This window comes from Euleptes europaea, chromosome 21 (genome assembly GCF_029931775.1).
Source record: "Euleptes europaea isolate rEulEur1 chromosome 21, rEulEur1.hap1, whole genome shotgun sequence".
NCBI lineage: Eukaryota > Metazoa > Chordata > Lepidosauria > Squamata > Sphaerodactylidae > Euleptes > Euleptes europaea.
In genome coordinates this window covers 13,908,846-13,935,736 of record NC_079332.1, presented here as the reverse complement: position 1 = coordinate 13,935,736, position 26,891 = coordinate 13,908,846, and the positions used below count along the sequence as shown (strand labels likewise).

The 26,891-nt window shown below is 51.7% G+C and overlaps 1 protein-coding gene across 1 annotated transcript in view; it reads right to left on the bottom strand.

The window, feature by feature from the left end:
- INTS1 (integrator complex subunit 1) overlaps positions 1 to 24,678 on the bottom strand; it is a 50,217-nt gene extending 25,539 nt beyond the window's left edge. The window contains exons 1-23 of the mRNA XM_056866199.1: positions 24,621 to 24,678; positions 20,925 to 21,215; positions 19,468 to 19,664; positions 18,591 to 18,728; positions 17,800 to 17,962; positions 16,918 to 17,023; positions 16,316 to 16,502; positions 14,310 to 14,455; positions 12,763 to 12,904; positions 10,890 to 11,066; positions 10,506 to 10,614; positions 9,210 to 9,330; positions 7,675 to 7,752; positions 7,425 to 7,582; positions 6,412 to 6,508; positions 5,533 to 5,624; positions 4,876 to 4,936; positions 3,785 to 3,982; positions 3,329 to 3,458; positions 2,258 to 2,437; positions 2,018 to 2,167; positions 916 to 1,095; positions 676 to 780 (exon numbers count right to left, since the gene is read on the bottom strand). Coding sequence (XP_056722177.1) covers positions 676 to 780; positions 916 to 1,095; positions 2,018 to 2,167; positions 2,258 to 2,437; positions 3,329 to 3,458; positions 3,785 to 3,982; positions 4,876 to 4,936; positions 5,533 to 5,624; positions 6,412 to 6,508; positions 7,425 to 7,582; positions 7,675 to 7,752; positions 9,210 to 9,330; positions 10,506 to 10,614; positions 10,890 to 11,066; positions 12,763 to 12,904; positions 14,310 to 14,455; positions 16,316 to 16,502; positions 16,918 to 17,023; positions 17,800 to 17,962; positions 18,591 to 18,728; positions 19,468 to 19,664; positions 20,925 to 21,215; positions 24,621 to 24,678 — 3,264 coding nt within the window. The remainder of the gene's footprint in view (positions 1 to 675; positions 781 to 915; positions 1,096 to 2,017; positions 2,168 to 2,257; positions 2,438 to 3,328; positions 3,459 to 3,784; positions 3,983 to 4,875; positions 4,937 to 5,532; positions 5,625 to 6,411; positions 6,509 to 7,424; positions 7,583 to 7,674; positions 7,753 to 9,209; positions 9,331 to 10,505; positions 10,615 to 10,889; positions 11,067 to 12,762; positions 12,905 to 14,309; positions 14,456 to 16,315; positions 16,503 to 16,917; positions 17,024 to 17,799; positions 17,963 to 18,590; positions 18,729 to 19,467; positions 19,665 to 20,924; positions 21,216 to 24,620) is intronic.
- Between the last annotated feature and the right edge of the window lie 2,213 nt (positions 24,679 to 26,891).

Below are 26,891 nucleotides of genomic sequence, written 5' to 3'. Positions count from 1 at the left end.
AGCGTGAACGAGGGGAAGTCGGACTGACCGTGAAGATTCCATACATCCCATTGGTAGGACAGCAGGCAGGAAATGCTTGCATTTATTAATGACGACGACGAAGAAGAAGTATGGCGACTTTGTAAGGTCCCAGCACAAGGGGGCCAACGATATTCCAAGGAACGGCGATACATTTGTAGAAAACAAAATACCCGGTTGTGAACTCCCTGTCAGGTCTTTGCTACCTTTGGAGTAGGAGTTTGGCAATTGCAGGCCAGAGGCTGGCTTCCTGTCAAGGCCAGGTTCTGGCTGCTAGTCAAGGTTTTGTGCTCACGCTGCAAATCCTGTGTACTGTTTATCACAGATGTTATGTCTGCGATTCTCTGGGAACCGTTATCTCGTAGTTACTGCACTGTGGTTTCACTTTGTTTCACTTTCTTGCCTAGAATGCTTTTATACTGTAACCTACCTGCATAGACCCCACTAGCACCCTCTCCTGCGTGAGAGGCAGTCAGCTTCTTTTAATCTGTCTTTTTGCTCCTAATAAATTAGCATTGCTTAGGATCACCTGCCTGAGCGTGTCTGTTTATGGGACGCTAGGGATGGACGCCTGAGTCTGACACTCCCCTTTCGCACAAGAGACCAAGACCACCCCCCCTTCAGTGGGAGGTCCCTCGATTCGTCCCCCTCTCTCACCAGAGCGAGGTCGTTGTGGTGCCCTTGCTCCTCAACCGGGGCATGCTGGGAAAGGTACATCAAGTAGGCGCTGACGGTCTGAGGTTCGGTCTCCATGTGGATGGCCTGGAACGAGACGGCACTGGCTGAACGGTGTGGGGGAGACAAGAGCAGAGGAGATCTTTGCCCCCCCCCCTCTCTGCAGGAGGACCTTCCTGTCCCGAGCAGCTCAGCCCTCTCTCCATCCCTGGGAGACCTCACCTGCTGCAGGGCTACCGCCGTGGTGGCCCGCACGCTGTCGAAGAGTGGCAGCTTGGGCAGGTCCCGAAGCAGCCACTGGTACCCCGGCAGGAGCTCCGAGTCCCCCGAGTCCTCCTCCATCGGGTGGTCCTTCTCCTCTCTGTCTCGGAGGCCTCCTTCCGAAAGGACCAAGGACAGCCCCTGCGAGGGAGAGGGGGAGACCACATGGCAGAAAAGCCCACGGAGGCACAGCTGAACTGGGCCCCTCCGGTTCTCAAACTGAGAATCTGGAGGGCCCAGACGTCCCAAACCTCCGACATTCTGAGCCCCAAACTATCAGGGGCAGAATCTTCTCCTGCTAGACCTTTTCCTGCACTGGACCCTTTCTTCCTCCAGTTAGACCCCTCCCTTCTCCAGCTAAATCCTTCTCCTAGACCCTTCGACTGGGACCTTCTCTTCACTGGGCCCTTTTCTCCTCCAACAAGACCCTTAACGTAAGAACATAAGAAAGGCCATGCTGGATCAGACCAAGGTCCATCAAGTCCAGCAGTCTGTTCACACAGTGGCCAACCAGGTGCCTCTAGGAAGCCCACAAACAAGGCGACTGCAGCAGCATTTATCCTGCCTGTGTTCCACGGCACCCAAGGTAACAGGCATGCTCCTCTGATCCTGGAGAGAATAGATCTGCATCATGACCAGTAGCCATTTTGACTAGTAGCCATGAATAGCCCTCTCCTCCATGAACATGTCCACTCCCCTCTTAAAGCCTTCCAAGCTGGCAGCCATCACATCCTGGGGCAGGGAGTTCCATAAGCTAACTCTGCATTGTGTGAAGAAATACTTCCTTTCTATCTGTTTTGAATCTCTCACCCTCCAGCTTCAGCAGATGACCCCATGCCCTAGTATTATGAGAGAGGGAGAAAAGCTTCTCCCTGTTCACACCATGCATCATTTTATAGACCTCGATCATGTCTCCCCTGAACCTCCTCCTTTCCAAGCTAAAGAGCCCAAAGCGTTTCAACCGCTCCTCATAGGGCCGTTGCTCTGGCCCCCGATCATTTTGATTGCTCTTTTCTGCAAGCGCTGCTTGACCCTTCTCCCCATTCCAACTAGGCCGTCTCACCTTCATCGCCAGAACCCTCGAGGCCACCTGCGACGAGCTCAACCGCCGGAGGAAGTAGTCCAGCACCTCGCAGGTCGTCTGCTCGTCCGCCTTGGGCCCCAGCAGCAGGTCCTGCAGGCGCCCCAGCAGCTGCCGCTGCTTCTGCTGCCTCTGCGGAAGAAGGAGCCGTCGGTCCGGGCGGCCGCCCCCTCGGCAGGCAGGGCGCCGCGGGGCCGGGCTGCCGGAGCGGGGCCGCCTCACCTGCCGCTTCTTGGCCCGCTGCTCTTTGCTCTCGCCCTCTTCCTCCTCCTCGCCGGAGGCCGACTCGTCGGTGGCGTCGTGGAGAAGGAACTCACAGAGGCACTGCACCGGGAGGACGTCCAAAGAGCCCTCGCTGGACTGGACCAGATCCGCCAGCCACGGCATGGATTGGGAAGAAGCCTGAAGAAGAAGAAGAAGAGTTGGTTTTTATATGCCAACTTTCTCTACCACTCAAGAAAGAATAAAACCGGCTTACAGTCACCTTCCCTTCCCCTCCCCACAACAGACACCCTGTGAGGGAGGTGGGGCTGAGACAGCTCTAAGAGAGCTGTGACTAGCCCAAGGTCACCCAGTTGGCTTGGTGTGAAGGAGCTGGGAAACCAACCCAGTTCACCAGATTAAGTGTAAGCCGCTTGTGTGGAGGAGTGGGGAATCAAACCCGGTTCTCCAGATCAGAGTCCACCACTCCAAACCACCGCTCTCAACCACTACACCACGCTGATGATACGGGGTGGTGGTGGTGGTGGTGGTGGAAGAAGAAGAACCAAGAGGCGAAGGCTCCTGGAGAGAGAATTACGCTCCGCCTGAGGGTTCATTTTCTTTCTCCACAGCCGGAACCATGCAGGCCTGTGGGAAATAAGCCCCGCCCTGCCTTTTTCACACCCTTCTCTTCCAAATTTCTCAAACTCCTTTGGCAAACTCCTTTGCTCTCCCTTTTAAGAAAGACGATGGTGAACAGCCAGAAACATTACACCTTGCACGCTCGTTTCTGTGGCTGTTCTGGTTTGTTGCTGATTGGAAAAAACAGGCTCCGCAGGTTTTTGGAAGCCCTGCTGAAAAACCTGCACACCCTGTTTTGCCAGAGACTATGGTGAGATAAGCAGGCATGCTATGGATGGGAAAAATGAACTCTCTTGCCTTGGAAAACTCTACAGGGTTGCCATACACCCACTGGGGTTTGAAGACCCTTTCCACCATTATTTAATGCCAGGCAAGCCAGTTAATGGCCCCACTCTCTGAATTCCCAACTCTTCCTCCACAGTGTCTTAACAACCCCTCACACAGCCCTACCTGTCTCTGGATGATATTCAGCAGGAAGTCGGGGTGCCTGCTGCGACACAGGAGGTGTCCCAGGCGGAGCGACTGATTCAGGCTCTTCACTTGATCCAGGACAAGTTGAGGAGGCCTGCGGGGCGGGCCCCTGCCGAAGACACAAAGAGGGAAATTCATACGTCCGGCACAGAACGGGCAATTCCCACATCCCATGCAGAACGGGGGATTCAACGCATCCCGCGCAGAACGGAAGATTCAATGCGTCCCATGCAGAGCGGAAGATTTTATAAGTCCTGCACAGAACGGGAGATTCACGTGTCCCGCCCGCCCAAATCACGCTCCGCATATGGGAGGACCCCCCCCCCCAGGAAGAAAACGGATCGATGTTCCTCCTTCCCCGCTTCGATCTTGCTCCACTCTGTCTCTCCCTCTTCCCTCCTCGCCCACCGCCCGGGAACAGCGACGGCCGCTCACTGCGGGTCCAGGCTGGTGAGCTGCGACAGCAACAGGCTGCTGCTCTCCGTGATGGTCTGCTTGGTGGAGGCGGCGGCCAGGTGGCCTTCGAAGGCCAGGATCTCCTGCTTCTCCCGCTGCGAGATCTGCAGCTCCCGGTTGATCATCTCCGTGCGGGTCTCCTCGTCCGTCAAGGTACAAGGCGGGTATGAGTAGTTACTGCGAAAGAACAGGAGAAAGGGTATGTACGGGTGCGTCAATTTTTTTGTATTTTTAATATCCTTGTGTCTGAAAAAAAAAAAAAAAGACATTGAGGCAAAGCGAGGTGCAGGAAACCTGGGAACGTTGCCTGTAAATCTCATGTCTGTTTTCACAAAACCAGCTGTGCGGTCTCGGGATTAATTCTATTAAACAGAGTTTGCGGATGCCCCTGTCAATCTCACACCTTGCCTTCACTTTGTGCTGCTGTTCCTAACACAGCCAAACAGAAGAAGAAGAGTTGGTTTTTATATGCCAACTTCCTCTACCACTTAAGGAAGAAGCCAACTGGCTTACAGTCACCTTCCCTTCCCCTCCCCACAACAGAACATCCTGTGAGGTAGGTGGGGCTGAGAGAGATGTAAAAGAGCTGTGACTAGCCCGAGGTCACCCAGCTGGCTTCATGTGGAGGGGTGGGGAAACCAACCCGGTTCACCAAATTTGCATCTGCCGCTCATGTGGAGGAGTGGGGAATCAAACCCGTTTCTCCAGATTAGAGTCCGCCGCTCTTAACCACTACCCTACGTTGGCTCTCATAACGTGGAACAGCAACGAGAAAGGATCCAGTTAGGTCTGCTCTGTGCCCTATCTTTGTCCTTCAGTAATAACAATTGCAAAAATAATAAAACATAAGCAAGAATAACAACTCTCAAATAACAGCGGCGTTATTATCATGCAACACCCAGCCTGATTAAAACAAAGAGAGGTTGAGGCTGGAGAAGAGACTGGCAGAAAAGAACAAGCGTGAGGGAAGGGTAAAAGGTGCGGGGAATCTCATTTAGAAATAAGATTCCCCACCACTGCCTGCCCTCGACAAGTTCATTCCACGGTTCCCTTTGGCAGACGCGACTTACTTGGTCATCACCATTTCCATGAGCATCTTCAGTGTGGGGTACTCCTCCCAGGCAGCAAGACCTGAGGGAGGGAGGGAGGGAGGGAGGGAGGGAGAGGGAGAAGGGCAGGGAAAGAACAGCACAAACAAAGCAAGAGTCTGAATATTTTTGCAACACACCTGGTAGAGAAACACTCCCCCAATACTTTATTACTACTGATAAAGTATACCAGAGTGCAGAATCTGGGGGGAAATCTGATGAGGTGGGGGGGGGGGAGCTTGGGCACCCCTTCATCCCTTCCTGCTTCAGCCCTGTCCACTGAGAGCCATCCCAGTTAGTTAACTGGGAATTATACACTAGTATAATACTGTCGATCTCGTCAGATCTGGCCCTGGTTAGTACTTGGATGGGAGACCACAAGGAAGTCCAGAGGCAGGCAATGGCAAACCACCTCTGTCCCTCTCTTGCCCTGACCCGGATGGCCCAGGCTAGCGTGATCTCATCAGATCTCAGAAGGTAAGCAGGGTCGGCCCTGGTTAGAAGTTGGACAGACCACCACCAAGGAAGTTGAGGGGCGCTACGCAGAGGCAGGCAATGGCAAACCACCTCTGAACGTCTCTTGCCTTGAAAACCCTACACAGTCACCCTAAGGCGGCTGCGGCTTCCTTCCTGACTCACCAATGTTCTCAGGATTGAACGCAGCCACTACCAGCAGAAGAGGCCAGGCCTTCCAGTAGAGAGTGGAGATAGCCAGGTTCGGAGGCTGGTACCTTGAGACAATAATGACAAAAAAGGTTTGAGAGGGTAACCGTGTCGGGCTGCAGAAGAACAGGTAGATAAGAGTCCAGTAGCACTTAGGGAACAACCACATTTTCAGGGTATGAGCTTTCAAGAGTTGAAGCTCCCTTTGTCAGATACCCCGAATATGTTGTTGGTCTCTATGGTGCCACTGGACTCAAGTGTAGAAGAAGAGTTGTTTTTAATATCCCAATTTCTCTACTTTTTAAGGAGTCTCAAAGCGGCTTACAATCGCCTGCCCTTATTTGGAAATTTTAATTAGGAATGTTTTTGGTTGAACTGCAATACTTTTTTACCTTTTGTATCAACGACACATGTGTTTTACTGGTTTACGCTGTATTAATAATAAATCTAATTAATCTGAATCGGAGAGAGCCATGACTAGCCCAAGGTCACCCAGCTGGCTTCATGGGTAGGTGTGGGGAATCAAACCTAGTTCTCCAGATTAGAGTCCGCCGCTCATGTGGAGGAGTGGGGAACTGAACCCACTTCTCCAGATTGGAGTCTTCCGCTCTTAACCACTACACCATGCTGGCTAGCAGCAACAAAAAAAGCAAATCAGAACAGACAGCATTTCATTTGAAAGGTTTGACCCTCTCAAAAAAACTTGTTTCTTCATGCCAAAATGGATTCTGTATGACAAAGCAATTCAGCTGTGTTAAGGAGGGGAAATGATACAGAAATATTGTTGGCTAAGATTTCACTTAAAACCTTTTCTCGCTTCCCCCCATTGAGGAACCGAACATGTGAAAACTTTACCCCGGCGGCAGCTGGATGTTTTCTGGGTGGTGATAGGTGCAGAGGTTCAGGACCGCGTCAATGAGCTGGATCCTTTCCACTCGCAAGACTTCAAGATCTGAATGCAACAGAAACCAGTTACTGAGGAAGGAAAACAGTCCTCGTCGGAGATGGGGACAGAATTCTGCGCGCCGGCTGCGCGAAACACAGTACGTTTTTTACTGAACGAGAACAGTCACGTTTGCTCGGCTCGACCGCAGGGCCAAAGGCGGGATTCTGGCGGAAAGGCGGCGCAGAAGCGCTTGGACTTGGACACTCCTGCGTTCTTTCTGGATCTCGCAGATCTGCTCCGCGAACGGGGAAGTCAGGGTTTCCTTGCTCGGTCAAAAAAACCAAAGCGGTTTGGGGGACTGAAGGCTGCCTATGGGTCTCTGCCTATGGAGGGGTCGTGGCTCAGTGGTAGAGCATCTGCTTGGCATGCAGAAGGTCCCAGGTTCAATCCCTGGCATCTCCATTTAAAGGGACTGGGCAGGTAGGTGATGCGAAAGACCTCTGCCTGAGACCCTGAAGAGCCGCTGCCAGTCTGAGTAGACAGTACTGACTTTGATGGACCAAGGGTCCGATTCAGTATCAGGCAGCTCCACGTGTTCATGTGTTCCTGGAGTTGGGATCCATGGCCAAGCAATGTTCTAGATAGGGAGGGTGCGTACGCCACGCCTAATTGAGGAAGCGGGAGGGTGGGGCGTATTTATCTATTCATTTATACCCCACCTTTCTCCCAAATGGGGACCCCTACAGTGGCTCACATCATTCTCACCTCCATTTTACCCTCACAACATCCCTGTGGGGTAGAATGTGTGACTGGCCCAAGGTCAGGAAGCTTCCAAGGCACGGCGGGGACTGAACCTGGGTCTTCCAGATCCTAGTTTGACACTCTAACCACTGCACCGCGCTGGCCGTCCAGCCAGCCAAGCTCACGCCCGAGCAGAAAAGCAAGGTGGGGGGGGGCACGAACCGGGCCACAAGAGCCCTACCGTCGGCCTGCACGGCAGCGGCCCGTTTCACCAGGTGGTCGGCCAGCTCCATGGCGTCGGCGGGGCCAAGAGGGAGGTCTCGCGACAGCCCGATGACGAGGATCCGCATGAGTGTGTCTTCCAGGATGGGCACTTCGGAGCAGAGGCGGAGGAAGAAGCTGGGGGGGGAGAAAGGAAGGGGCCATTGGTGGCGGGGGTGGGATTTGCACCTCCGCCAGGCTACAGCGTCTTTCGCTGGGTTCACACTCACTTGCGGTCGCTCTCGGGGGGCCAGTTGTCCCATTTGTAGTAGGTCTCCGGTTGTTCCGTGAACAGCACTTTGTGGAGGCTGTGTTAAACAAAAAAGAAAACGTGAATCATCAGATGTCGTCAGGCTCAGACATAAAACGTTAAAAGGCTGCCATCCTTCACCAAACAGGTTGACGCTGGGGGAGCTCAGTTCGGTGGGAGGGGTGGGGCACTCAGGGAGCCCAGCTGGCAGGAGGGGTGGGACACTCAGGGAGCCTGGCCAGCTGAAGGGGCATTCAGGGAACCTAGCCAGCGGGAGGGGTGGGACACTCAGGGAGCCTGGCTGACGGGAGAGGTGGGACACTCAGGGAACCCGGCTGGCTGAAGGGGCATTCAGGAAACCTAGCCAGCGGGAGGGGTGGGACACTCAGGGAGCCTGGCTGACAAGAGAGGTGGGACACTCAGGGAGCCCGGCTGGCGGGAGGGGCATTCAGGGAACCTGGCCAGCAGGAGGGGTGGGACACTCAGGGAGCCTGGCTGACAAGAGAGGTGGGACACACAGGGAGCCCGGCTGGCGGGAGGGGCATTCAGGGAACCTGACCAATAGGAGGGGTAGGTCACTCAGGGAGCCTGGCTGATGGGAGGGGTGGGACACTCAGGGAGCCTGGCTGACAAGTGAGGTGGGACAGGGAGCCCGGCTGGCGGGAAAGGCATTCAGGGAACCTAGCTAGCGGGAGGGGTGGGACACTCAGGGAACCTGGCTGGCAGGAGGGGTATTCAGGGAACCTGACCAATGGGAGGGGTGGGACACTCAGGAAGCATGGCTGATGGGAGGGGTGGGACACTCAGGGAGCCAGATCAGCTGGAGGGGCATTCAGGGAACCTGGCTAGTGGGAGGGGTGGGACACTCAGGGAGCCTGGCTGACAGGAGGTATGGGACACTCAGGGAGCCCGGCTGGTGGGAGTGGTGGGATATTTGGGGAGCCCGGCGGGGGGGGGGTCCCATTAATAACCTTAGAGAAATCCCATGCCCTTCCCAGGAGAAGGAAACAATTAGCTCAAGTAGGCTGCACTAAATGCAATTGGTGTCCGCTGGGAGTTGTGAAACACCTTCAGTCACGCTACGAGCGGCCCATCAGAGGGCCTGAACGTTGACGGGACAGTCTGGTTGAAATGGGAGCAGGTCTGACCCCGTGAGCTACCAGAAGAAGAGACGGCCTGGGAACTGCACGCAAGTCGCAATGTCCTCTTCAGGGGAAGAGCAGAAAGCCAGCGCGATAAACAAAGGAAATAATACGAGATGCACAGCTGCCGCCGACAGAAACCCCCTTCCCCCCGGACAGGGGAATCCTTCAAAAAATGTTACTAACAATCAGCAACGGAACCCCCCAGGACAGGTAAGTTTCTGTTCCCGGGCAGCAGAATCCCTTTAATGCCAGGGCAGGCCAAGCTCTTACTACCTGCGGGGCACTCTTCAGGTTTCGGTGGACAGAGAAAACGGAGTGACATCCCTCGGCCAAGTCCCCCCTCCCTGCCCGCTTCAGCCCCATTCCCTACCAGTGCACGTATTCTTTGGGCGCCAGTTTGGAGATCGAGGGGACCACCGTGTGCAGCCACCACACGGCGTCCCGCTGAATGGCTGCGATCTGGTTCTGGAAGGCGCGAAGCACGTCCAAGTCTGGACAAAAATGAGAAGGCCAAAAGTCAGCCAGAATTCAAACCCCACAAATCATACCGGTTGGTATCCAATGAATGGCCAGCGCAACACCTACAGATTCTCCTCCGCGGTCCCCCTTCCCTGAGCGGCCCCTTTCGACCTGTCATTATGAACCTGGAGTTACGGGGCCAGCTGGCTTTTGGTTTCAAGCAACTTGGTGGGTTCCGGGATTGCAAATCTCTAAACTTTTCCAAGCTTTTACGCTCGCCAGATTGCAGAAATAAGACAGCAGAACTAAGAGGACAATTCGCTAAAACTCCATTTTCAGAACGTTTCTGTGATTGTGGCTGTTACCGCACTAGGTATTCCCAGCGATGTTTTTTATAACATTTCCAAACTCTTAATACATCACTTTAAAAGGGTTTTTGGATACTACGGCTAAAAAATGGTTGGAAGACGTCTTCACAGCTAAAGAGGCCAAACAAAGTGCGAACAGTATTTTTTATAACATTTCCAAACTCTTAATACATTGCTGGGAATACCTAGTACGGTAACAGCCTATGTATCTGGTGCAATAGAGACAGGAGTCCAGGTTTTGCTATTGGTTAGTATTTCACCACTCTGTTATGCGAGTTAGTAATTTTGCCGTCACAAAAACTCTTTTATGTTTTTCTCGGACACCTTGAAGGCTAAGTGGAATAGAAGTATTTTTTTAACTAAATAAAATTAAAAATCAGCTTTCCTTGGGTACAGAATTTAGACTATATTAATCAGATCCAAGACTTATCTCCTTTATGGGTCCATTGATCAAAGGGTGTGTGCCTTCAAGTTACAGCTGACTCAGGGCGATCCCGTAGGGTTTTCAAGGCAAGAGACGCCTGGACGTGGTTTGCCATTGCCTGCCTCCACATGGGCTGAGACAGTTCGGAGAGAACTGTGACCGGCCCAAGATCACCCAGCAGGCTTCATATGGAGGAGTGGAGAATCGAACCCGGTTCTCCAGATAAGAGTCTGCTGCTCATATGGAGGAGTGGGGAATCAAACCCGGTTCTCCAGATTAGAGTCAGCTACTCTTAACCACTACACCACGCTGGCTCTCATGGTACTTATTGCAAATTCCTGATGGGAACGTGGCTCGCTCGTTCGCTCTCACTTGCCCCGTTTTCAGACGCCACCCCAGCGACGCTCGAGCTTACTCTTTTTCTCTCCTTTGTCCCATGCGATCCCCGCTTCCTTCACCTGCGCGGTAATGCTGAGCATCATGGAGACGGCCAGCAGGTCCGTGACATGGATGACAAACCGGTCCTGTCGGGACGAGAGAGACCCCGGGGTTGTCAACACGCCGGCCGTGTTCCGCAGACCCTTACCTCGTTTGGCACATTGGCAGTGTAGGGGGGAGGTAGTTGGGAATTCCCTGCATTGTGCAGGGGGTTGGACTAGACGACCCTAGAGGTCCCTTCCAGCTCTACGTTTCTAAATCCCAGAGGGAATGGCCAAGGCAAGGCCTGCAAAAGGAATTCAGGTTGAGTTTGCCCCCAGAAGCAGAAGCTGGAGGCGGAAACCAGGACGGAACCCCTTACCTTGAACTCCATCTCAACGTACTGCGACTCCTTCCGCTCTTGCATGAGCCCCAGGCAGAAAGCCTGAAAATTGATCTCGTGCTTCGTCTGCTTGATGATCTCCCGCAGCAAGGCCCGGGAAGCCCGCAAGTAGTCGTCTTTGTTGGTCAGCAGATCCTGAAACACCATCGCCAGGAACTGGGGCGGGGGAGAGAGACCGGGAGGGAAGATGGGGGTGCGAAACTGGTTAGGGTGACAAACCCCGTCCAGCAGCAGAATTAAAGATGACCAAGAGCAAAAGAAGTGAGGGGGAAAACAAGCTGGCAGAGGAGGAAGGCGGGGGAACATCTTTAAAGCTGGCTGAACGAGATCTGGGCGGAGCTGCTGTCCCTCCTCTGCTTGCAGGTATTCAAACCTTGAGACATTTCTACCACGGAGGAAGGATGGGAACATTTCTTTGCCAGAGGAATGGCGTCTCGGCTGAGCTACTGTTCTTCCTCTGCTTGCACGTATTTAAGCCTGTGAAGTGGGTCGGTGCCTTTCGAGTGACTATGCTCTTAGAAACGACCCCTTCCTGAGAAGGGGTAGGTTATCTTATTCAGATAGTCACCTACTAAGCAGGACTCAACTACTTTACTCACTTAAAAAATAAGTCTTTTTATTGATGTACTCCAATGTAATTTAATGTATATATGTGTATATTCAAGTATTACAAAGTCTTAATATTCAGTAACAATGGATACAGTAAAGCAAGCAAGTTCTACAACCATCTTCGGAGCGCTTATATGCTAGCCCGTTTTAATGCTCTCCCTTCTGCCATTCTGTTTGGGAGATACAAGAAAATTCCATACTCTGCTAGAGTGTGTAACTGTGTTATGGGGCAGATAGAAAGTATTGACCATATTCTTTTGTACTGTCCATTTTATTGCGAAATTCGTGCTGCCCTTTTAGATCCTTTTCTATCAAACTATGCTAATCAAGCCGACAATAGTACGATTAACTTGTTGTTATCCTCCCGAAGTTCTGAGATTATTGAATCTCTAGCCAAATTTCTTGGTGTTGTAATTAGGAGGCGAGGTAAAATGATGGATAGTGGCTAGGTTTACTCTTTTTGATTGTCCTTGGTATGCCAATAAAGGTACTGAAACTGAAACCGAGCAAGTTCTACATACTATTCAGTTTTAAAACCCAACACTTAAAATATAACAGTCAAATTAGTCTGATTTAGTTCAAATTCACACTCTAATTCACACTCTAGCATAATATATTTGTAAAGCCATACATACCAACAGCCTCTTCTGAGACCCTCTGAGAGAGGTCTGAAGTACTAGCCCTCTCCCTGCCTGTATTTATACTGTTTCAGTCACCTTAAAAGAGGCTGACTTTGAGAATCAAGCAATTCTCATTTTCACTGCACGTGCTCAGTGGCCTCCCATTATATTACCAAATAAGGACTTCCTCTTTCAGGAGGCTATTTTGCTAAACTATAAAGAATCAGTTTTAAGCTTTATTGACGCTCTATATAAGGAATTTTAGTCTCATTCTCATCTCCAGGAAAAAAGGTTAAGAATGAACCCATTCATTAATTTCTAGCATCTTGTTTTCATGGTTAAATCATAAAATACAATTATTGTTTACATTACATCATTACAACATCACATATCCTTGAATATAGTGGGTGTAGGGCATTTCTGCGGCCCTTTAGGCAGAGTGAAAGAACTATTGGCACTTGGCTTGCCGCCTTGTGTGAACTAGTCCAGTGGATCCAGGACTAGCCAACTAGCCACCCAAGGACCTAGCTGGCCTTGACAAACCCAAACAGCGGTTTGAGCCAGGGCCCTCACTTTCCCCGCCATCGCTGGCTAGCCCGCCGGCCTCGACCACCTCCGCCTACCTTTGGCGCCAGCTCCGGGCTGTGTTGGAGGACCGTGTACAGAATCTGCATGTTGTTGGGGTTCCTGGCATTGGAAAGCTCGTTGAAGATCACAGACTTGACCACGGTCCCCAGGTTGTCCCGGTGGGCATTCAGCAGCTCCCTGCAGGAGAGAAAACATTACAGCTGACCGGCGACATATGTACCGCAATATCCCTGTCGCAGGATCTATGGCTGTCCCAGACACTCCGCTGTGCCCTAGCCAGAGAATCTCTCCCGATTTGCGACGACACCAGGCAACCGGCCTCTTTCCCAATGGCCGGCACCCTGCTACTTCCACCACCATGGAAGAAGAGTAACATATGCAGCAAAATGGACAGTAGAGAAATAGCCAGATCTGACTGAATGAAAGAGTTAACACAATATGCAACTACGGCAAAACTAACATCCTTTGTATGTAACAGACCAATTTCAGAATTTCAGAGTGGGGGGAAATGGAACAATTTTTCCCCCAATTATGTTGCTAAAAATAATAGAATTAAATCAAAACAGAATAAAAATGATTTATTTAATATAGGTTTTTATTATAAGCATACTATCCCATCATTATTAACCAAAAGGGAGACTGCAGCCAAGACATCAGAAGGAGATTGAGACTGGGAAGGGCAGCCGTGAAGGAGCTACAAAAGATTCTGAAGTGTATTCCCTATTACTATGTATGGGTGTGAGAGCTAGACAATGAAGAAAGCTGATAGGAAGAAAGTAGATTCCTTTGAAATGTGGTGTTGGAGGAGAGTGTTTTAGAACAAATCAAGCCTGAACTGACCCTAGAAGCTAAAATGACTAAACTGAGGCTGTTGTACTTTGGACATATTATGAGAAGACAAGAGTCACTGGAAAAGACAATCATGCTAGGAAAAGTTGAAGGCAGCAGGAAAAGAGGAAGACCCAACAAGAGATGGATGGACTCAATAAAGGAAGTCACGGCCCTCAATTTGCAAGATCTGAGCAAGGCTGTTAAGGATAGGACACTTTGGAGGACATTGATTCATAGGGTCGCCATGAGTCAGAAACGACTTGAAGGCACTTGCACACACATACTATCCCATATGAAGATATATAAAGATATATTGAGAATATAGAGCAGGGGTGTCGATTTCAATTGTTACGAGGGCCGGATATGACATAAATGTCATTTTGTCAGGCTGGGCCATGCCTCGCCAGCCCAGATCGGGACTGGAGGGTGGCTGCCTTGGCCGGTTTGCGGGCCGGATAAGAACTCTCAAGGGCCAGGATCCACCCCACGGGCCTTATGTTTGATACCCCTGATACAGAGTATTGAGATTCAAGAAGTTAATTATTAAAATGTAATCTCAAAAAAAGTAGGCTCCATGTAAACGGAAACATCACGATCGTTTATGTTTAAAGATCTATATTTTTTGTTTGTGTAGAAAAATAAAATCTTTAATAAAATACAATAATATATATATTTTAAAAAACAAATCCTTCCACCCCCTCTCCTCAGTGTAATTTTCAAAGGGGAAACGAGGCCTGTTCCCCCCGATTACCGGACACACAGCATGTAGTGGTTGAGCAGGAGTTTCGGCTTCAGGCGGATCTTGATCAGGTTGGAGACGACCTCCACATCCTCGGAGCTGTGGGTGTTGCAGTTCATGCAGACCGACATCAGCAAGTCTTGGGCTGGCCGGGTGAGCTGAGGAGCGGAAGGGGAGAGGGGTGGGTTGACTCTCATGAACACACGAAGCTGCCTCATACTGAATCAGACCATTGGTCCATCAAAGTCAGTATTGTCTACTCAGACCGGCCGTGGCTCTCCAGGGTCTCAGGAAGAGGTCTTTCACATTACCTCCTTGCCTAGTCCCTTTAACTGGAGATGCTGGGGATTGAAGCTGGGATCTTCTGCATGCCAAGCAGATGCTCTACCACTCAGCCATGGCCTCTCTCCATGGCTCTCCAGGGTCTCAGGCAGAGGTCTTTCCCATCACCTACTTGCCTGGTCCCTTTAACTGGAGATGCTGGGGATTGAACCTGGGGCCTTCTGAGGCTCTGCCACTGAGCCACGACCCTTCCCTCTCATCGAGGGGAAAACCCTTCCCCTTGCAACCTGAGGCCAGGGAAGGCACGAGGGCGGTCAAGGCCCAAGCAAAAGGGGGGCAACGGTCCCCAACCTTTTTGAGCTGTTGGCCCCCTTCGAAATAACAACAGAACGGTGGGCACACGAGGCAGAACCAGTCACAAAATGGCTGCCGCAGGTTATCTTCAGTCGCACAGTCACTGCCTCTTTCCCGATACATTCCCCAAAGAGCACTTCGCTCAGCTGGAGAAAATCTACTGGGGATCCCTGGACCAAAAAGTATCCAAACGTCCTCCACCAGGGCCATTTCGGTTCTGGCCCCGGCCTGGTGGAATGCTATGCCTGGTGAGAGTCAGGCCCTGCGGGACTTCAAGCAGTTCTGCCGGGCCTGTAAAACTGAGCAATTCCGCCAGGCAGACATTTGAGGACGGTGACGGCTTTCCAGAGTGGTTTAGTGGTGAAGAGTGGTGGACTCTAATCGGGAGAACCGGGTTCGATTCCCCACTCCTCCACGTGAGCGGCAGACTCTACTCTGGAGAACCGGGTTGGTCTCCCCATTCCTACAAATGAAGCCAGCTGGGTGGCCTTGGGCTAGTCACAGTTCTCTCCAAACTCTCTCAGCTCCATCTGCATCACAAAGAGTCTTTTGGGGGGAGAGGAAGGGATTGTAAGCCGGTTTGAGTCTCCTTAAAAGGTGCAGAAAGTCGGCATATAAAAACCAACTCTTCTTCTTCGCCCCTCCTTCTCTCTCCACCTCTGCTATGCTCCCACTAATGGTATAAACGTTATTGCTGCTTACGTCAGTATTATCATAGCTATATTGTTGTTGTTATAGTTGAATAATGTTTGTAAAATCTACAAACATTTGGGATGCTTTGAATGAGTTTTTAAGAAGAGGTTAGATGGCCATCTGTCAGCAATGCTGATTCTATGACCTTAAGCAGATCATGAGAGGGAGGGCACCTTGGCCATCTTCTGGGCATGGAGTAGGGGGTCGCTGGGGGTGTCAGGGGGGGAGGTAGTTGTGAATTTCCTGCATTGTGCAGGGGGTTGGACTAGATGACCCTGGTGGTCCCTTCCAACTCTATTCTATAAGGGCGCCTGGCTTTACTGTTGTACATTTTATGTGACTTATGGATTGGTCATAAATTGTTTTAAAAGGTTGTGAGCCGTTCTGAGCCTGGCTTTGGCCAGAAAAGGGCAGCCTATAAATCTAACAAACAAACAGTGAAAATCTTTGTGTTGTGGGGGCAGCTGCCGCTGAAACAATGTTTTTTTAAAATCTGCACAGCCAGTCGGATCTCCGTTGGCCAATCAGAAGCCCTGCTGGGCAAAAGACCCCACAGGGCTCGCCCCACTTTCTCAAAACACTTGGAGGGTGCCAGAAAAGGTGTTTGTGGGTGCCGTGGCACCCACGAGCTCCATGCTGGGGATCCCGGAGCAATGCCACCCCCACTCAACAGGGTCAAAACCTCTTACTTTGGGGTTCTGCAGCCACATTTCCAGCCTCTGCACGGCCATCTGACGGATCTCCTTGTAGCCGCACGAGGCGGTCAGGAGGCGCAGGAGGTTCCGGGAGACGTTGTCCATCGGCTGGCGCCGGTTGAGCTGGTCCCGCAGCATGTCCAGGACGTACTCCTCCACGCTCTCTGCAAGGTCGTCGTACCTGGGCCGGCACAATCCGACTTTTACACGGCGGGTTTTGCTTTTTATTAGGGGAAGCCCTACGTGGCTTGGTGCTGAAGGACCACCTTCTCCCATACGTTCCTCCCCAGGAATTAAGATCCCAGGAAAAGACCCTCCTGACTATCCCACCAATCAAAGTAGCTTGCTCAGTGGGCACGCCAGAGCAGGGCCTTTTCGGGGGCAGCCCCATGATTGCGGAACAAGCTCCCCAGGGAGGTGCGCCTGGCCCCCTCTCTGGCGATCTTCAGGAGGCAGCTGAAGAGAGTTTTATTTAGGACGGCGCTAGATTAAAGCAGCCTTAAACTGTGATATTCAATTTTATGCATTTTTACATGCTGTGTTTTATTTATATCCTAAGCTTCCTTGAGTGCTGGAAGGATGAAAGGCCTTCGTACCTGGGCATCAGCTGTCCCTCCTGCTCCGGGCTCATCTTGTCCTCCGCGATCAACAGCTCGCTCTGGCTGTCCTCCTCCTCCGGCACCGAGGGGTGCGGGCTGTTCCCTGCAGGCGGGGCCAAGGACACGCGTCCGTTATGTCACCCCAAAAAAGCCTCAGGCAATTCAGCGGCTAAGCCATAGGGTTGCCAGGTTCCTCTTCAGCACCGGCAGGAGGTTTTTGGGGGCAGAGCCTGAGGAAGGCGGGGTTTGGGGAGGGGAGAGACGTCAATGCTATCGAGCCCAATTGCCAAAGCGGCCATTTTCTCCAGGGGAACTGATCTCTGTCACCTGGAGATCGGCTGTAATAGCTGATCTCCAACTAGTACCTGGAGGTTGGCAACCCTACTGAGCCAAGGTGTGACCATGACACTTGGAGCCCAAAGAGGAAAGGGGGGACACATTGGCTGCAATAGATGTGATCTCAGGTCAGCTTCTGTTCTTCCTCCGTTTGCAGGTAGTTACGCCCGGGTGTGACTATAGGATGTAGGTTAGGCCGAGAGTGGCTAGCAGAGTGGGAATTTCAACCTGGACCCTGGTTCAGGGTTCCCCAGAATGGTGACCGTGGGCATCAGGCTGCCTGCCGAAACCTTTCTGGGCACCCACCCACCGCTTGTAGAAAGTGGGTGGGGCCAGGGCTTCTGATTGGTGATGCAGATTTTAAAAAATGTTAACTTTGGCGGCTGCGGCAGCGGCCATTTTGTGGCAGCACCCACCACGCTCTGTCTGAATTCCATACGTGGCCACAGGTTCAAAAATTTTGGGGACCCCTGCCCAAGTCCTGCACTAACCAATATATTGCGCTGCCTGGTCTCCTCCCCGCCCGCCCAAAGATTGCCTTACCGGCACTCAGGTCGCCACCGCCGCCGCGCCCGACCTCCCCATGGAGCAAAATGCTCTTGGGAGGCATCTTGGTGCCGAACGCCGTCTGAATGTTATCCACAAATGTCTTGCAGTGCGGGCTGTCGACCCAGATGCGTTCCCCCAAGGAGTCTTCAATATAGACCTGCAAGGAAGAGCCGAGCGATTCCTTCTCAAGTCGCCACGTCCAGTAACAACCCAATTCTTCGATCTCCCCTGAGATCAGCTCGGGTGAAATCTCCATGCATAAGCCAAAGCGCGCAACAGGGGAGTTGAGGGGAGGGGTTACATTTCTCTCACAAGGGGCGGGGACTCCAATGCTTCCTGATTTCTTGGTGTTCTTTCTGAGCAGACTCACACAAGAAAGGATTTTTAAAAGATGCTTGGGTTTCTCTCCCCACCCCACACAATTCCTTTTAGAAAGTTCCGTTTTTTGAAAAGGTTTGTAAAATGGCACTTGGGTTTCCGCCGGGAGTGGGGAGAGGGGAAATGGACGTTTCTCTCACAGAAAGCCCTACAACCAATTGCAAGGCAGCGGGGGCGGGGACTCCAATGCTTCCTGATTTGAGCTCGGGGACTGCTGGCGCATAGATTTGTCAACAGAACGTGTGGGCAGAGTGACCTTCAAGCACCACGCTCCCATGCGTAAACACCCACACTAACACAGAGCTGGAAAGGACCTCACGGGAGCATTCGGAGGAAGGGGAGGGCCGAACGTTCCCCTTCCTTCCCGAGCCCCCTGCGGCACGCCCCGCCCTCCTCCCCTGCTGCACCTTGACAAAGATCTCGGGCCAGTTTTCGTCCTCTTCGTAGGCGGCCATGAGGAGGTTGCAAGCCAAGACGGAGACCAGGCTGTTCCCCTTGGCCTTGAAATTGATGGAGGCGTCCCTGCGGAGGAGGCTGCACAGGGCCTGGAGAGACAGAAACGCCTCAGTTAGAAACACGGAGCCTTTCCAGCTCAACGGAAAGCTGCACTGCGGCGGACGCCTTAAGCAGAACCATGTGTATGTGCTTAGGATAGCAATCTATTTCCCAGGAAGTCAGCCCCTCCGGGTTGAAACCCATGGAGTTTTCACTAAGGAGGAACAATCAGGCTTCATGTGGAGGAGTGGGGAATCGAACCCGGTTCTCCAGATTAGAGACGGCTGCTCTTAGCCCCTACACCTCGCAGATAATGCAACGTATGTCATTTCACTGACCGTTCAGAAAGTGGAAATATTCTGCTTCGGTTTTTGTTGTAATGTCCGTTCTTGACATATCGGGCTTGGGGGGGGGGGATAGGGAAAATATGCACCGCCACCCCATACAAGCGGAAAAGAGCAAGAGTCCAGTAGCGCCTTAAAAACTAACCATACAGCTAGAATGTGAGTCCATCCTTCTGCATGCTGTTGGAGGGGGGCCTGAAAACTATCCTACCATTTTACAGATGGGAACACTGAGGCGGACAGCACACCAAAGAATCTGCTACTGGACTCTTGTTCTTTTCTACTGCTCTTGATAGACTATCATGGCTACCCATTGTGAAGTCCCTCCCCTCCCCAAACCACGCCCTCCTCAGGCTCCACCCCAAAAACCTCCTGCCGGAGCAAAGAGGGACCAGGCAATACCAGTTTTCTAATCTTGGAATACAAGGTTACATGTGGTCCTCACCTCAATCACTCCCTCCGTGGCGAAGATGTTCGGCTTGATCTTCGCTAGGAACATCAGGCTCAGATACAGCGTGGGGTCCGGCTTGGCCCGGTTCACCTTCAGCTGCTTCACCGTCCCGCACAACACCCCTTCGATGCGGTCGTCGTTGCCCTCGGCTTCTGCCGCCTCGATCTCGTCCAGCAAGACCGTGGGCGCCACTGGGAAGGGAAGCAAAACCAGGATGGGTTTCGAGACGGTTAGAGAATCGGACTACTACAATCTGGGAGAACAGAGTTCAAATTCTCACTTCCCCATGAAAACTGACTGGGGGGGGGCTTAGACCATTCACTGTTGGCCTCGTCTACCTCACACACAGTTGCTTGTGAAGGTGAAACGGAGGGCAGAATGATGCTGTCTTTGGTCCCCACTGGGGAGCAAAGTGGGGTATCAGCGTCTAAAAGCATAACATAAATTAGGACAAACACTTGGGTAAAGAAAGCTGGTGTGGTTTGGTGGTTACAGTGCCAGGCTAGGAGACTCAGGTTCAAATCCCTGCTTGCCATGGAAGCTCGCCGGGTGACCTCGGGCTAGTCATATGTGTGATGTGGTAGTGTGATGCGGTAGCTAAAAAGGCAAATGTGGTCTTGGGCTGCATCAACAGAAGGATAGTGTCCAGATCACGCGAAGTGATGGTATCGCTTTACTCTGCTCTGGTTAGACCTCACCTAGAGCATTGTGTTCAGTTTTGGGCACTGCAATTTAAGAAGGATGTAGACAAGCTGGAACGTGTCCAGAGGAGGGCAACAAAGATGGTGAGGGGTCTGGAGATCAAGTCCTATGAGGAAAGGTTGAAGGAGCTGGGTATGTTTAGCCTGAAGAGGAGAAGACTGAGAGGGGATATGATAACCAGGTTCAAGTACTTGAGGGGCTGTCATATAGAGGATGGTGCCGAGTTGTTTTCTGTTGCCCCAGAAGGTCGGACCAGAACCAACGGGTTGAAATTGATTCCAAAAAGTTTCCGTCTAGACATTAGGAAGAATTTTCTAACAGTTAGAGTGGTTCCTCAGTGGAACAGGCTTCCTCGGGAGGTGGTAAGCTCTCCTTCCCTAGAGGTTTTGAAGCAGAGGCTAGATGGTCATCTGTCAGCAATACTGATTCTGTGACCTTAGGCAGATGATGAGAGGGAGGGCATCTTGGCCATCTTCTGGTCACTAGGGGTGTGGGGGGGGGGACGTAGTTGTTAATTTCCTGCATTGTGCAGGGGGTTGGACTTGATGGTCTGGTGGTCCCTTCCAACTCTATGATTCTATTCTATATGCTCTCAGCTTAGCCTACCACACAGGGTTGTTGTGGTGAGAATAAAATGGAAAAAGGGAAAATGACACCGCAAGCCGATATAAGCCCCCTGAGGTACAAACGAAGCAAATTAATAAACTGGAAATTTAAAAAAAAGGAGCAAATGACTTTGCCTTGTTTACCTTCAATGGGGATGACAGATGGCTCCTTGATAGAGGGTGAAATCGCCCGCTTTTCCGCGACCGCGGCCTCTGCCAGGCGTCCCAAGGCACTGAGTGGGGGCGTGGAGGACAGCTTGGGGCGCTTGGCCAGGCTGGTGAGGCCAGAAGCACCGGACAAGCTGGCCGAGGCATCTCTCTTGCGCTCGGAAGGCAGCCCGGCTGAAGCCGGCTTGAGCAGGGCTGCAGCTGCTTTCGATTCGCTGGCTTGGCCTTTCGAGCCTAAGGCGATGAAATCTCCTGGTGGCGGGTGACCTAGAAGAAAAATTGGAAAGCCATCAGTGGAAATGAGAAGTCTGCAGGATACTTTTTGGTGCCTTCTCTGGGGAACATCAATAAGAACATAAGAAAGGCCCTGCTGGATCAGATCCAGGCCCATCAAGTCCAGCAGTCTGTTCACACAGCGGCCAAACTGGTGCCTCTAGGAAGCCCACAATCAAGACAACTGCAGCAGCACCATCCTGCCTGTGTTCCTCAGCACCTAATATAATGGCCATGCTCCTCTGATCCTGGAGAGAATAGGTGTGCATCGTGACTAGTATCCATTTTAACTAGTAGCCATGGATACCCTTCTCCTCCATGAACATGTCCACTCTCCTCTTCAAGCCTTCCAAGTTGGCAGCCATCAGCACATCCTGGGGCAGGGAGTTCCACAGTTTAACTACGTGTTGTGTGAAGAAAGACTTTCTTTTACCTGTTTTGAATCTCTCACCCTCCAGCTTCGGCAGGTGACCCCATGTTTTAGTATTATGAGAAACGCCTTTCGAAAACAGCAACTAAATAGCTGGTCGCAATGAAGAAGCTGTCACTGGGTTGGTCAAGACGGTTATTAGGATTTCATACAGCGGGAACGTCAGGAAAAGTGGGGCTTCCGCCACGGTGGGATCTGCATCACCCTATAGAATTCCCAAGAAAGGGGGCCTGCCTACCAGTCTTGCAAACTGAGCAAAACATCTGGGCTTTGCTAGTTCATTTTAACAATGACCCCTACACACACACACACACACACACAATCCTTGCGAAGAAGAAATTGACCAGTGAAATTGACCAAGAAAGAATTTGGGAAGGGATTGCAGGATTGGGGAAAGGGGGCAATTCTTACACCTGTGTGGACTGCAAAATGCAAACATGCCCTTAAACATGCCACCACCACCACCCCCATTTACAGAAACTGCGCCAGGGGAAGCGGAAGCTGGGCCGATCCGGCTCCAGATGGGCGCAGCGCTTCAAAGCGGGCAAGTGTAAAATTTAGAGGGGCCCCGTCTGAAAAAGCACAGCCTTCTTGGAGGGAGGGGGGTTTCCTATTTTTATTCTCCATCATGCTGCCGCTGACTTACGGCGACCCCGTAAGGTTGTCAAGGCAAGAGACGTCGGGAGGCGGTCGGCCGTCGCCGGCCTCCGCCTCAGGACCCTGGCATTCCTTGGAGGTCTCCCATCCAAATACCAGCCAGGGTCACGGCTGAGAAGGTGTGACAGTCCCGAGGTCTCTCAGCAAGCTTCCACGGCGCGAACGGGGATTCGAACCTGGGTTTCTCAGAGCCTCGTCTGACACTTTTACCATTACTCTGGCTCTTGGGGGGGCCCTTATAGGATTAGAAATTATGCCAATGTAACCCTGCCAATATTATGGGCTTCAGGACCCAGGGGGGCTCACTGAGCATGGGCAGTTAGGTAGGTTACGGACTGCAACTGCCACCCCCCTCAGTCGGTTGGGCTGGCTAGGAAGAGGGAAGCCAGAGTTACACGGAGGGGACTAATCATTTCCCTTTACAGGTATGTGTGGGTCCTGTTAGAAAGAAAGGGGCACACTAGAATATTCCCCGAAAGAGTTATGTTAATAAAATGATTTTAAGGGATAGTTTAGACACTGACACCCCGGAGTCGGTTGGGATGGCTAGGAAGAGGGAAGCCAGAGTTACACGGAGGGGACTAATCGTTTCCCTTTACAGGTATGTGTGGGTCCTGTTAGAAAGAAAGGGGCACACTAGAATATTCCCCGAAAGAGTTATGTTAATAAAATGATTTTAAGGGATAGTTTAGACACTGACACCCCTGAGTCGGTTGGGCTGGCTAGGAAGAGGGAAGCCAGAGTTACACGGAGGGGACGAATCGTTCCCCTTTACAGGTATGTGTGGGTCCTGTTAGAAAGAAAGGGGCACACTAGAATATTCCCCGAAAGAGTTATGTTAATAAAATGATTTTAAGGGATAGTTTAGACACTGACACCCCTGAGTCGGTGGGGCTGGCTAGGAAGAGGGAAGCCAGAGTTACACGGAGGGGACGAATCATTTCCCTTTACAGGTATGTGTGGGTCCTGTTAGAAAGAAAGGGGCACACTAGAATATTCCCCGAAAGAGTTATGTTAATAAAATGATTTTAAGGGATAGTTTAGACACTGACACCCCTGAGTCGGTTGGGCTGGCTAGGAAGAGGGAAGCCAGAGTTACACGGAGGGGACGAATCATTTCCCTTTACAGGTATGTGTGGGTCCTGTTAGAAAGAAAGGGGCACACTAGAATATTCCCCGAAAGAGTTATGTTAATAAAATGATTTTAAGGGATAGTTTAGACACTGACACCCCTGAGTCGGTTGGGATGGCTAGGAAGAGGGAAGCCAGAGTTACACGGAGGGGACGAATCATTTCCCTTTACAGGTATGTGTGGGTCCTGTTAGAAAGAAAGGGGCACACTAGAATATTCCCCGAAAGAGTTATGTTAATAAAATGATTTTAAGGGATAGTTTAGACACTGACACCCCTGAGTCGGTGGGGCTGGCTAGGAAGAGGGAAGCCAGAGTTACACGGAGGGGACGAATCATTTCCCTTTACAGGTATGTGTGGGTCCTGTTAGAAAGAAAGGGGCACACTAGAATATTCCCCGAAAGAGTTATGTTAATAAAATGATTTTAAGGGATAGTTTAGACACTGACACCCCTGAGTCGGTGGGGCTGGCTAGGAAGAGGGAAGCCAGAGTTACACGGAGGGGACCTAATCATTTCCCTTTACAGACTGGGAAGAGAGAAGAAGGCCTTCAGCACCTGCAGCAGCACTCGTGAAGCAACAACCCTGCAGTGAAACTTTTAAGTTGTGGACTTTTCCTTCCTTGTTACTGCACTTGGTGTTATTTACCGATGGACGGCGTGATCCTTCCTGAAAGGCACTGGAGATTTTGCGCATTGTGTTTGTGCTTGTAATTGTTTGGTTACTTGAAGTGATAGGTTGTGCTGTTGCATTAAACGTTTTGTTTTATTGTAAGCAACCTCACCGTTGTCCACCAGTAGCGCTGCCGGTTTATTGAATTCAGAACCCCTCCCTTATCCTCTAGTGGGGATTTGTGTCAACAGGGTGACACCAAGCAGCCCTTGGGGCCAGGAAGCCACTTTTGCTCCAGGCCAGATTGGCCAGAGAGCCTAGTGGGTTTTTGTTGCCATCTTCTGGGCATGGAGTAGGGGTCACTAGGGGTGTGGGGGGGAGGTAGTTTGGAATTTCCTGCATTGTGCAGGGGGGTTGGACTAGATGACCCCGGGGGGTCCCTTCCAATTTTTACGCTCCCACGATCCATAGCTCTGATTGACGACCCGGGACTTGCAACTCGTGGGGCTTTCTCGCACGTGCACGCGCACTCCCCTTCCTCCCCACCCCCACCCCCCAAACCCACTCACCGGAGGGTTTGGCGACGGTGCTGGGGCGGCGCGCGGCCGCGGGCTTCGGGCGGTTCATGGTCCCCGGCGGGGGCGCGCCTGGAGGGCGGGGCCACGAGCGTGACGCCAGGCAAAGGGGGGCGGGACAAAATCCCCCCCCTCCCCCAAACTCCCGTTCTACATTCGGTCGGGAGCCGGTGGTGAAGGGAAAGAAAAAAAAAACCCACCCAAAATATTCCGGAAGCGGAAGTGGAGCCCGCCCTTTGACCCGGAACGCAACGGGCCCAGCTCGGCCGCGGCCGGCTCGCTCCCCGCGCGTAACGTTAGCGCCACCTGTCGGGCCGAGGGCGGAGCTGCGCCCTCTCGGCCGCCCTGGACGCCTCGGGAAGGGGAAAAGCCTGTGCACCTCGCCGCCACCCAGAGGCCGGAATTGGTATTGCAGGGCTCTGTGGCATTATACCCCGCTGGAATTGGTATGACAGGGCTCTGTGGCATTATACCCCGCTGAAGAGGCTGGAATTGGTATTGCAGGGCTCTGTGGCATTATACCCCGCTGGAATTGGTATTGCAGGGCTCTTTGGCATTATACCCCGCTGAAGTACCTCCCTACATGGAATTGGCAGCCCCAGGGAGATCTAAACGGGAGGAAAGTTATTACAAAGCGTTTCTAAAAATTCTGTTTTCTTTGGGTTGTTTTTGCCTTCTGCACTCTTTTTTTTTATTTATTGATCCCCCCCCTTTTTTCCCAATGGGGTCCCAAAGCGGTTTACATCGTTCTGCCTTCCTCCGTTTTATCCGCACAACAACCCTGCTGGGTAGGTTACGCTGAGAGTAAGCGACTGGCCAAAGGTGACCCACTAGGGTTGCCAACCTCCAGGTACTCAGTACAGGAGCGAGAAACACATATAGGTGCAACGAATGTTTATATGCTACTGTGTCTAATATAATACGCACACACAATTGCACAAAATGAACCAAACATACAATTAATCATGCACAAACATACAAAACCATCTCAAGGATGGTGGTAACCAGGAACAGTTCAATTCAAAAGTGCAATGTCTCTCAAAGTATGTACATCATTCTTCTGTATTCGTCTAATGCAGGTAAGTGAGCAATTATAACAGATATTAAATATTCAGGGAGGAATAACTTCATGGAGGATAGGGCCGTTTCAGATTCTTTGCAATTGAATTCTTCATCAGTCCTTCAAGCATGTTCCTCTTATATTGCACATCTTAGTAATAAATTTCAAGGTGCTGTATACAGATTAGTTCCCACGAAGGAAAAAATGGCCGCTTTGCCAATTGGACTCTACGGCATTGAAGTCCCTCCCCTCCCCAAACCCCGCCCTCCTCAGGCTCCATCCCACAAACCTCCCGTGGGTGGCGAAGAGGGACCTGGCAAGCCTATTCGAAAGGGTTGCTCAACGCGAAGACCAGTCAGGGCGGACAAACGCTACCCCTGCAGTGCAGGGCAGCGGGGGGAGGCTCGGGTTCAAAACCTGACCACGAGCTCCCGACACGTCCAGCTGGCACCCTACTGGAGCTGAATCGATGTCCCAGAATCCTCTGCAGCGTACGGGGTTTCCACGGCGGATATTTAGGGGTTGGCCAACAGACAGGTCGCTGTGGACTGGGCAGGGAAAAGAAAATTGGAAAAGCCGCTGCCGGGAAAGATCGGGAGGTGCGCGGGACGACTCTCGCCTTTCCCCAAAGAAACACGCTTCATGGGCTGACGAGTTTTGGTTTCAACTTCTATATTTTATTTATCGACACAGAATCTGTACAGAAAAAAACCAATCCAGCAAGATGTATTGATAAAAAACCCAGTGTTACCAAATCCCTTTCCCCAGACCTCTTCCACTTCTAGGGTTGCCAACCTCCAGGCGGGCCCAGAATTACCGCTGATCCTCAGAGACGAGAAAAGGGCTGCTTCAGAAGGCAAACTCTACGGTGTACCATGGATTCGAAGTCAAACCTCTCCCCAAATCCCCCTTTCCACCGGCTCTGCCCCCAAACTGGGGAGGGGGCTGTGGCTCACTGCTAGAGCAGCTGCTTGGCATGCAGAAGGTCCTGGGTTCAATCCCTGGCATCTCCAGGCTCAATCCCTGGTGTCCCCAAATATGCTTGTAACATGCCCGTTCTATGCCTACAATTTCATTAGTCATGGGATTTTTAAAAAATGTCTTCTTTCTGACCAGTCACAAGCGCACATGGTAAGGGGGTTGTGGCCTGCCTTGGAAAGTACACCTTTCCTTTTTCCCACGCTTGGGCCCAGCCTAAGGAAAAC